This window comes from Sarcophilus harrisii, chromosome 6 (genome assembly GCF_902635505.1).
Source record: "Sarcophilus harrisii chromosome 6, mSarHar1.11, whole genome shotgun sequence".
NCBI classification, from domain to species: domain Eukaryota; kingdom Metazoa; phylum Chordata; class Mammalia; order Dasyuromorphia; family Dasyuridae; genus Sarcophilus; species Sarcophilus harrisii.
The window spans coordinates 20357244-20369846 of NC_045431.1; the positions used below are offsets into that span (position 1 = coordinate 20357244).

At 31.3% G+C, this 12603-nt stretch overlaps 1 protein-coding gene across 4 annotated transcripts in view; it reads left to right on the forward strand.

Annotated features, from left to right (window-relative positions):
- PCDH7 (protocadherin 7) overlaps window positions 1-12603 on the forward strand; it is a 466821-nt gene that overhangs the window by 232810 nt on the left and 221408 nt on the right. Inside the window, exon 3 of one of the 4 annotated variants that reach the window (XM_031943111.1) lies at window positions 6014-6109. The exons of 2 other annotated variants lie outside the window; for them this stretch is intronic. In XM_031943111.1, the coding sequence (XP_031798971.1) occupies window positions 6014-6102 (89 nt within the window). In that variant the 3' untranslated portion in view covers window positions 6103-6109. Of the gene's footprint in view, window positions 1-6013; window positions 6110-12603 lie in introns of those variants that run through there. One more of the 4 variants, XM_031943112.1, reaches the window with a different exon arrangement.

Sequence of the window (12603 nt, forward strand, 5' to 3'; positions counted from 1 at the left end):
ATATAAGACCATTACTGTCTCATTGGTCTTGATAATTCTCAAGGTTTCTAAGTTTTGGAGATAGTGATGATCTACATTGGTAAAGGACATTTCCTTGCCTGAGAGTTCCCTATAGTAATGAAATACTTTTCTAATCTTTATTTCTATTTTTAAATACTAAAATTATTTTAGGCAAATTAATGAGGAAAACATACCAGAACCACTACAGTCTTTAGAAACTATTTTAAAAAGGAAAAAAAAAAACTCCTTTTAATATCTCTTAATATTGTCACATGGAATGAAAGAACTACAACAACTACAGATAATTATATGACAACAGTGTGTAATTACCCTAGGAACATGATTAAAATAAAAATGCAGGATTAATTATAATAAGTGAACATCTTAAGTTAAATGGAAAAGGATATTTTCTATTTTTCTATAGTGATGCTGAAACAGCTTTTAAAAAGCTATTGCAAAATGTCATAAATTTAGCATCTTAAATTATTTACTCGGCAAATCCAATTAAGAAGTTAAATAATAGATTAAAAGTTTACACAACAAATAATTTCTATTGTTAAAAATTCTTCATTGCAGAAACATTTTCTCAAAATTGATGATTTTAAATATTTTAACTAGTTTAATTTCATTTTAATGTGATATGAATTATAAAACTGCATCCTAAGAAAATATGAACTATCTTGTATAATCCTACATATATTTATAACACTGACTAAAAGAAACACAAAAGCCTCAAATATCAATTGTGATCAACTCATCATATGTCATGCCCTTCATCATCTTTTGTGCATATTTTTTTATTTTATTGAAAAACTATTATATTTTAAAAGTTTTATCCATTTGTGATCTTAATAGTCAAATGATTAAAATACTTTTACTTTTATTATATTGCTCAGGAATCACATTCTGATTGTTTCCATTGACTGAAATAATATCTTAGCATACCTGAGTCTTAAAAAGAAACTCAGCTTTCTCTCCCATTTACTTACATAGTTAATTGAGCAGCATCGCATGCAAAGGAGATAACACTTGACCTACTAATCCCTGGACATGACCTGTCCTGTCATTCCTTCCTGTCAATGAGCTTTTAGATGAGCTTTTCATCTGTGCTTTCAGTGACATTAACCTGATCCAGGGCTTATCACCTCATAGTCAGATGACTGTTATCTTCACTAAATTGGTCTGCAAAATTCCAGACCCTCTTCATTTCAAAACATCACACAAACACAAACAAATACACACACACACACACACAGTGCTGCCAGACTAATCTGAAAACACTCCTTTGATCATCAAAACTTAGAGAGGTTATCTATTATCTGATTTATTCCAATTCTAGAACTCCATTTTCTAGTCTTTGGCTAAGACAAAAGCCTGTTCCTGTTTTCAGCCTATTTCTCCCTGACATATCTAGAACTAATCAGACCAGGCAAAATTCACTTCCTCTCCCAAGGTCTTTTGCCAGCTTTGTATTTACTCACACTGATTAATCTTTGTTTTTCTTTTAATTTCTCTCATATTTATAATATTTGCCTCATAGAACTTAAATTTGTCCTTTCTTCTTATGATCTTAGTTTTGTCTTCCCATAATTAGCCTCCATGCTCTTTGGGAGCAAAGGACCATATTCTTCATCAACATGACCATTTGAGAGCTGCATTACTTTCTGCTAATTTCTGTTTGCTACTTGGGAAGTTGTATTAAAAGTGAATTTTTAATAATAGAGATCAACATAATTATTTTTAGTCTATTAAATTTTCTTCCAATAGACAGAAGTAGGAGTTAGATGCTTGATAACAGTAAACAAGGAAAAATTATATATGTGTGCATATGTAATACTTATATACATTTATATTTGTATAGTTTGTTTATGTTTGTACAGTTGTGTGTAATTCAGTTGCACAAATATAGGTTACATTATCTTACCATAAATTTATATACTTAAATTTACACAATTATAATTACATATAATTAATTTATATCTGTATACACATGCATAATATTTATGTACTTGCAATAGATAAAAATGTACATACATATTTTAACTATATATTCTATATATGTATATAACTAAATGTATAGTATATGACATTAGAGCTAATTTTACTTTACAAAATTTTATAAAATAAATTTATATTTAATTTTTATTAAATATTATTAATTTTATTTAAATTTAATTACCTACCTTTTGAGGACTCATCTCTTCAAAATGTTCCAATAATAATAATTATGACCATTACATTGATTTTACATATATTATCTCACTTGATCCTCAAGATAGCCTTGTAAAATAGGTATTATTTAGTATAATCCCCAATTTAAAGATGAAGAATAATACTTAAAAGTTGTAAAAGAATATATTTGCATGAACTATTATTTTTTCCTTATATGGGAATGAAGTTTGATTCAATTTATCAGGTATGGATCAGACACTTTATTAGATTCTGGGGTACTCACTGTATCTCTCACCCTTCTGAGATGACATCTCCCTCTAATTATTTCATTAATAGCAGTTGAAAACTAATCTCACTTTTTACCAATATGTAAATTCATTCTTCCCCCTTAGCCATTATTGTAGAGCATTTTTGGCTACTAACTTATCTATCCATCCATCCATCCATCCAACTTTTTTTTTTGTCATTTCAATTTACCATGACCTTATCTACTCTACTAATCTTAATGTCTACCTCCTACCCCCCCCCAAAAAAAAGACCCTGCTTAAGATATACTTTTTTTTTTTTTTTATTGATTACTCCTTAAGAAAAAAGCTTTAAATAAAGTGTACTACTATACATTTGGGGAGTTGGTAGAATAGATCATGTGCCGTACAAATCCTATTATGTCAACTTAAAAGTAACCACCTCAAGGAAAGAAGCCATGATATACCACACCTAATTTCAGCTACTTCGTTTCTCTGTATTTACTCTTCATATATATCCTCAGGCAAAGGTGTATTAATTTAAATTTTACCAGCTGTTTTTTTTTTTTTTTTTTAGTTTTCAGTGTGCATTTGTGTTTGTGTGTATTTTATATATATACAATTTCTTTTATAGTCTCTTTAAAAAAGATTGTAAACTCCTTGTATAAGGCATTTTTTTATGCTCCCCACAGTCCCCAGTACATTGCTGTATAAAACACATACAAACAGATCTTTCTTAAATCTTTTATGACCCAATAAAACATTTGCTAAAGAAGGTCTTCAGCATTATTTTCTTTGAAGAGAATTGAGTATCTATATTTATATACTGGTATATTTTGCCCTATTTGCTATCACGGGCAGATATTTGAACAGATGGAGTGATTTTGTTGTTTTTCTCTTGTTTTCATTGCCTGTTTCATCATAGTTGCCATCTTAAAAAAAGATTCTTCAAAAATTCTACAATTTTAATTGCTGAAACATTGGCAATTGATGCATTTGCCTATTTTTATTCTCTCATAATATCAAGCAGCAGACAATTCTCTTTTCAAACTTCAAAAAATACAATAAAAAATCACAGACTTTAATACCACCCTTCTGAAGTTTAGTGCAGTTTCTTTCCAGGGTTTTTAATCATCTAATACAGAAGTTGATTCCCAATGAATAGGCTTTATCAAGTGTTGAAAAAAATTTAAATAATACAAGAAGTAGCTCAAGAAGCAGTGTAGTAAAAGGTCACCAAGTATGTCTATTCACTCATATCGAACAAAAATGAGACTCAGTACTTCAGGTTCTATATAATTTTAACAGGCACATCTGTCTAAACATGTTTAAATGTGAGGCAACTCTAAAAAAATTTAGGAGTTATTCAGCATGCCTTCAGAGTTCTTTGATGCTAATCTCCTGTGATAAGTCATTAGTTATAGAATTTCTCAACTCCAGGAATGACTAACCTGATTGCCCAGACATAAGTTGGGTCATGTTCTTCCAAACATAGATAATAGCTAATAGTAAGCAGTATGTCAAAGACTAGAGACATGATGAAATTGCAAAGTCTGAAATTCTTTCTCCAAACAGGATTAAGAAAAGGTCAAAAGGAATTTTGTGCTAAAAAATCTACAAAGATCCTTGTGATTATTTCTTTCCCAAACAGCTGGATTAAAGACCAGAACTACCTTTAGAAACTGGAATGTAGTCATGTATTCAGCATGTCTCCAATTCTGGAAAAAAGTCCAGTGAATGTCATTACACTTTTACTAGACATAAACCTAGTAGAAGTCCTTTATTTTATATATAAGAAACATATATATATATATATATATATATATATATATATATTAGATCATATATGTGTATAATAAGTAAATAAATATGTATAAATAAGAAATATGGATCTTTTATTTTAACTTCTTTTTTCATATATATCTTTCTCTGGTAAACACTTTTATTATGTATCCTTATTCAAAAGTAGCTAACATATAAAACCTTCCACTAAGCAAATAGCTCACAAAGATAAAATTTTCCATTCCTAGTCATCAAATATGATTATAATTTAAATAATTTGAGGAATAAATATTATTTCTGGAGAATTTTTAGTTTTATGTCACATTTTTACCTAGGCCTATGATAGCATTACAAGCCTCAAATTTTCTATTCAAAGATGAAAACTTAATTATTGTAAGATGTATAAATGGACTTTGCTTGGTAATTATAGCTCTCTCTATATGACATGTGTCTAGTGCATGTAAAATTACATGAAATATTTTATAAGAAAACAATTGTTCTGTTTTCATTAGTATTCATTCCCCTTACATTTCATACTTTAAACTTCTCATTCTTTATTCTAACAAGAGGAAAACCTAGTCAATATTACTTAAATTGGGTAGATTAAGTTAAATCATAACAAACATTTAGACACTGCAGACACTACAGATAAAGCACTACTACCATAATAACACCTAAAAACCAAACATATTTTGTTAGAGCTTGCTTTGAACTATATTTACTACATCCAGGAAAGAAAAAAAACATCCTAAAAATTTATTAGATAGTTGTTCTGTTCCCTCAACCCTGTAATTATAAAGAAGTCTCATTGTACCTATAATTCCTGAGTTATCTTATTTTCTTATATACTGAAATATTTTTTGAAATAGTGGGAAGACCAGGATTGATTCAACCATGCTCAGCACATATGACAGTTATGCAAGCAGAGCCAAGAATTCACTTTATACTGCTATTATCATGTTAAGGTTAACTGTTAATCAGGCTAAGTTATAAGAAAACTAGTAGTTCATTTGATATCTACTGTTCTTAAGTAACATCATTTTCTAGAAATAAGTTGGGTTGCGTTCTTCCAGTCAGAGATAATAGTTAGAATGATGAACTGGCAAAGCCTGAGGTTCCTTCTTCATATAGTCTATATCTTTCTGTCAATACACTTTTGCCCATTTTTATTGGTAAACATAATCACATATGTTCGCATATCCAGTCAAAAGCATTTTGCCAACTGGATCACAAACATAAAATTAATTGGATGCGGACTGGATCTGTGATATTAGAGCACTCATGGATGAGAATATTTCCTCACTAATGTTATCCAGTTGTAAAGGTAGCCCTTTTATGGTTTCCATACTGCTTTCCTCTTAAGACCATGAGGTAGCTTGGGCAAAAATCTTCATCCTGATCTATTAGATAAAGAAATTTGGACTCAGTGTTGAAGGGAATGGCTATGCTAACTGTATAACTAGTAAGCATCAGGTTCAGGAGGACTACCTCTGTTTATCCTTAGAGAACTCTAACCAATTAGAAGACAAACAATAGGATATTAAAGACTCTTCTGTATTTGTCTGCAATGTTCTTAGATTGCATTTCTTGCGAGCTTGTCATGGATTGCAAATTAGCACCTTTCAAGCATCTTCTTTCAGGGTTTTTCTTTCATTTTATCCTATTATGGTTTGGGTTAATTTAAAGAGCTCTTCTACCATTTAAGCCGTTTGAGTTTTTAATCTAAATGACTAGTTTTATTGGCAAGGTCTATGGACACCATTTTAGGGCCTACTGATTTTCCCTTCACATATCTCCCCATCTCCCTTCCCCAGGTGTTGCTGCCATCACCACCTTTCCCCTCCTCCCCTTTCCTCATGGCAAGACGCATGGAAGAAGGGCGCTGTTAAGGCCTCTCCATTAATCAGAAGGTATGATGGTTCTCACCTGGAAGTGATGCTGCCCCTTGGACTTCTCCAAGAGCAGCCTGACTCTCTCTCACAGTTTGTATTTTATTTTGCTAGTGATGCAGAGCGGGATGATAAACTGATATATCCTAGAGTTACATGTATAATACAATATACATCATCTCACCAGCCAGTATGGCAAAATGAATATGATATAGCCTGAAATTGAATTTGCACAATTATTAAAGGAGAAGGAAACTGTTAATTCAGAAGCGTATTGATTTGGGGCATCTCTTTAGAATTCCATTTAACATAAACTGAGTATGTGTCTCTAACTAAACATAATACTAGACATAATACCAAGAGTCAGGAGACAAAGAAATTTGATGTAGGCTTCTCCTTCAAAAATTGAAGAAAATGAGACATAAATGGATAACTATAATGCAAAGAAAAAAACTAAGGGAATTTTTATCAGCACATAGTGCTGATAAAAAGTTCAATGAGGAATTAAAGAGGGAATGATAATTACTGATTGAAGAAATAAAGGAAGGACAGTGGTATGGAGGAGGAGATGATTTTTTAAAGGGAAAATTTATGACGGAGATTAGGGAAAATATTGGTCACAAAGTCCATCCCAGGTAAGGGTTGTTTTATAAGCAAAACCTGGATTTGAGAGAGACCTCAAGAAGAGTGGAGAATATAGAGAACTCTAATGCAGGGCTTTCTTATTCCACTTGCAATCCCTTCTTTTACATGACCCTGGATATTTGGGTATTTAAAATAGATATACAAATCAAACATTGACTAATAATAAATCCCAGTTTTGCAACTCCCACATTCAATTGTAAGATTCCACATGTGATTGTGATCCAGTTTTAGAAACTGGGGTCTAATGGGATAGGAAAATGTAGATGGTTTGAGTAGTGTTTCTTCATTTAGAAAAGGTATGTTGGAATCATTTCAGAGTCTCACATGAAGAGGTTGGACTTTATTCTTTTGGAAATCAGCATCTATAATAGTAAAAATGGTGTGACTATAATTAAGAAGTAAAAGAGAATTTTAATATACTTTTCAAAATTGAGCAAGTATTTCTGAAAGGGCTACTTTAGTTCATGAATATAATCAGTTAACAACTGCTTTTATTTTTCTTAGTAACACAGTATTTAATAAAGTGGAACATTTAAAAATTCAAATATTTAATCATAGAAATGATTATGTAAATATGTGCTCATTGATTTTAAATGTTCACTTTTCCTTGGCTGGTGAGGAAAACACATTACTTCAGCACTTTGGTCATATCAAATATACCTTAAATAGCTGCCATTCAGATGTGAGTAGCATAATCACTTTCTCTAGAGCTGGCTCCTGACATCCTGGAGGGGTGGGTGGGAGTGATAGTATTGGTAAAGGTGACCAAGATTATCCTGTTTTCCAGTCTATGATATACTACCTCCAGGGTTCCATCATCGAGAGACTTTGCACTTCACACCTTAAATCTTGATCCAACAAGCTAATAAAACTAATATAGTCATCCTAAGGAAACACCCTTTATCTCTTCCTGCCTTCTCTGTCATATAGATTTGAGTCTCCCTCCCCCCCGTTTCTTGTTGCAGCATGTCAGACCTGGAATTGCACCTTTGTTAGTATATGGGTTTATTTAAAATTTCCAGACAGATCTTTATCTTTGAGAATATATGTGTATATGGGGGAGGGAAAAGAGGGAGGAAAACCTATTGTTAAATACATTTTCAAAAATAATTCAATAAAGGCCCATGTTCAGTGGGGAAATTGAGGAGGAATGGATCAGATGCTTGTACAAAGAAGAAGAATGGTATAGTCATTAAGAAATGTTGACTTAATTAAGAAAACCAAACTGACTGAATGTATACCAACTTTTTTCAGTCTTAATAGAATATATAGGAACCAACATTTGCATAGGGCCTAATTAATTAATTGAAGGAAGCACTGTCCTCAAGTTGTGATCGGATAAATGTTTACTATATTATTTGGAAAAAAAATCCCAAATCTTCTCAGTATTCATCTAATCTGGTTTTATTTTTCATCTTTAGCTACATTTTTTTCTCCTTTTGTATTTTTTGATTAGTGGTTAGTGTGTTTGTGTGTGTGTGTGTGTTCTTTTTAGTTTCATATGAATTAGGATAAAGGAGTCACAGTGGATAGAGAACTGACCTCAAAGTTAGGAAAACCCAGGTTAAAATTTAGCTGTTGGACCAGTAAGAAAAGCACTTAACTTTTCATTATCATCATGCAAATATTAAAAACTACAAAATGAAGAGTGAATCCACTTTTGTAAGGAGGGCTTCTTCATAGGGAGATATTTATTAAAATGAAATCACAGGTAAGTTTAAAAATGAGAGGAAAGAAAAGAAAGAAGAAAAAAAGGAAGAAAGAATAGATTATAATAAGGATAATTTTATTTAGTAGGTTTTCCAAACACTATACTACTAATAACCAGGAAGGAGAAAATAAATCTTTCTTAGAAAAAGAAAAAGAAAACTTCCTTTGTAAGGAATGAAATGGAGGGAAAATACATAAATATTTAGATCTGCAATTGAGAAAAAAGAAACAAAAATATGAAATGATTATGAAAATGTGGGTAACGGAATTGAGATATATTTCAAGAAATTTAGGAAAAGAGACATAAAATAAATTAGATCTCAAAAAGTAAGAAAAAAAGAGGCTGGAAAAAGTCTAAGAAAATCTATAACAAAATGGGAACATATTAACCTCTCAAAAGAAAATATAAAGAAATATAAAAATGAATAAAAATTACAAATAAATATAAAATTGAAACAAATTCACCTGAAGAATCCAAGAATCTATGTAAAATAAAACAAATAGAAATAAAAATGCGGGATGGAATAAAATAGCTTTAAATATTCACACAGGGACACTTTTCCTCAAACCCCATATAACTGTATGAATCTTTTTTTCTTCTAAAAATCTCTCACAAGTGGGAAGGGTAAAGAAGAACTGAAATTGTTTAGAGTTTGTTTATATAAATTAATGCATTCTTCCCCCCCTTTTTTCCCCTCAAATATGCTTTCCCCTCTTATTCTTTTTTTTTTTTTAACTTCTGAGGTTACTCAGGATAAATTACATCAAAAGAGAAACACAAGGGCTTAGATCAGGATAAAATTATGAACAGAGAGAGTACTGAAAACCATACCTTGGTCAGGTAGCAGCATAGATTTTATTATTTCTAGATCTACGGAGTTAGATGTGGCTTCTGAAAATTTAGGTGTTAGCAGTTAGATTTCAAAAGGCTAAATCCACAGATTTAACATGAAATTAAGGGTAAGCTTCCTGAAGGGAAGCTCTATTTCATTTACATGATAAGTACATAATGAATGATTGTTGAATAATTTTACAAAGCTAGATGAAAGATGGGTCAAGATTTGTTCTCCTGAAGTTATATGAAATCTGGTGCTAAAGTATAAACAGAAACATGGAGTCTCATATCTACATTCTAAGATGCAGAATTTATATGAGATATGCACAAAAGCTGAGAGTCCAGGAAACCTTTTAATTACTACATTTTAAGAACCAGGGGACGGACTCTAAAGCTGTGGACTAGCATGATCTAGAAATGTAATATGAATGTGTTATGTATTATGTAGATTTGCATCTGTATAAGAAACTTTAGAAATGATAGAATAAACTTTACAATAAAATAAAAATGATATAGGATGGCAGAGCAATTAGATATATCATGAATTAATATAGAGTGTTGAGTTTCCTTCCAAGCTACAAATATGACTGTATTATTCTTCCAACCTGTGTCCTAAGAATGACATTCAACTGAATGCATTTAGAATAAAGACCTTGATCAAATAAAAGTCACAAACTTGTTAATAAATTTGATGAAGTCTTGACTGCAAATAGTGCATAAGTAATTCTTTAAAAATTAAAATGAAATAGAGAAAAAGGCTATTTTTCCCAATTTGCTTGCTGATCATTAGTAGGTATGATATGTCATACCTGCAGAATAAATAATATCTTGTAAGCGTGGAGGCTTGCATAATGGAACTTAGAAATTGAGTTATAAAAGGTACACTGAATTGTGGGGACTCAATTTGCCTTTATGAGAGTGAAATCACCATGAATGTAACCTCTTTTATTAATGCCAAATTTCTAGCAATGTCCCTTATTTTTATGAGCAGATTATAGCAACATGTTAAAGACCAAGCACTGACTTTCTGAGATTGAATATATAGTCTTTTCTAGATTTGGGAAATTTAATTAATTAGCTGGCAGAAAACACTTTTTATACTTTGTGCCTTTCCCCTGACCCTGCTCAAGGCTTTCATCTGTAAATGTGCCTCATGCTGATCAATATATTATGAACCTATATAATCTTAATAAAGGTCTTTCACATTGTAACAAGGAAACATCGCAAATCATAATAATGGAGCAAGTACTTTAAAAGACACCGATCTGTGCTCTTTTCAAAAATACTTTATAATCTTGGAAGGAAGAGTGAGCTAGCTAGAACAGTTGACCTAGATATGCACATATATGTGTATATATACAAACACACACATATATAATATGGGCTTTTATCTCGATATAGATTATTAACCATAAATCCAGTCTCTGAAACAAAATCATTTAGGCTTTTGGGCTCATTGTGTATCTTCATTAAATTCATGGGAAAATTAAAAACCACATTCTTGAACCAATCAGAAATATCTTGTTCTTTGATTATGATTGCTGCTGAATATGCTACCATTATCTTTTGCTACATTCATTCTAGCAGAGCTCTGCTGCTGGTTTTTTCTATTACCATGGATAAACCACTTCCTTTCTCTGGGTATTTCTTTGTCTATGAAAGGAGGAGATTTGGCCAAAATAATCCCTAAAGTCATCCTTTGGTCAAGGTTCTACTTTTTGATGTTTTCCCTTGAGAGATGCAATGCTTATGCTTATAAATTAATTATCAGGCTCGTTAATATATTTGATCCTTGCAGGATCATCCAGTATATTTACATTTTTTTTTAAAACTACAAGGTGGATGAAGTAGTAAACTAATGAACTAATAATAATGGATAATATTGGAAATTTGACCAAGAAGCCATTTGAGATTAATCAGTATTCAGACACAATATTTATACTTTAACAAAACTCTATATAGTGGTTAAAGAGATAATTTTACTATAAGCTTAAATTTACATATAACCATAGTTCTTGTGAGGTCTGTGACTTGCTTTTGCCAATCATGTATACCAATGTTTTTGTTGACTTATTAATAGCACATAATATGGACTCCAGTCATTTAAATAAAAATATTTTTATTAATACTACTAATACATACAAATAATTTCCATTTATGTGATACTACTCTTATAAAATGCAGCCTTTTTCTTTAGTCTTACATCATCTTGTCAGTTCAGTTCCTGCCCCAGATACTTGTTAACTGTGCAATGCTGAACAAATTAGTTAACTTTTCTGACTCTTACTTTCTTTATCTGTAAAACAGTAGCATCTACTTCATAGGGTTGGTTTGAACATTAAATGAGATAACATGTAAAATGCCTTGCAAAGCTTAAAGTATTATGTGATTATTAGCAGTTATTGGTCGCTCTTCCTCTGACTAAAATACTTTAAGAAAAAAGAAGTCAATAGACATAAGCAATGTGGAAGGTTGGTGTGTATGTATGTGTGATATATATCTTGGGTGTAAAGTTAACATCATTAATGTTAATAGCTAATAAATAATATAAAATACTTTACATTTGGAATTCGAAACGTCCTTGTGAAGTAGGTGGTATTATTACCTTCAGTTTTACAAGAAAACTGAGGCAGAGATTTAGTGAAAGGGTTAACAAGCTTAAATGTCCAAACAAGAGAACTTGGGGCTTCCTGAGTAAAAGGCCAACATTCACTACATCATCTAGCTGTCTAGGATGGTATCAGCTTGATGTAGAAATTAAGCTGCTAAAGCTTTCGAAATCGCTATTTTCATACTGGGAGCAATATAGAAGTTAAAATGAGGCAAGAAACCGTGTTGGCAGAATCTGCTGTGCTTTTATTTTCTGTGTCTTCTTATTTCTATTTTCAATACAGCAACAAATAGCATTATTAATATTTTGACAAGCTCTACATATTTTATAGTTATTTTCCTATATTTGAAATGTATGATTTTTGATGATTTTCTTGAGGCTGAAATGTGTTTTCATTATACTCTTAGACATTTTTCTTCCTCTCAGTCCCACCCCTCCTTTAATGGAAGAGAACAATGGCTTCCTGATAGCAATCATGAGAAAATAAGTTTTACATGGAAAACTTCATTGAAATCAACCGTTTCAAGTTCTTTTCTGAATTAGGTTTGTAGTGTTAGTATGACTAGATAGAGAAGGGTAAGCCATGAGGGTTAAAATCGTGTTTACAAGATCCTAACTAAGATAAAAGGGATGCTTTCCTCAGGCATGGATTTAAAAAAAAAAATGTTCTGGTCCATCATTTGAAAGAGCTGGTGAAGAGGTGAAGAGATATTT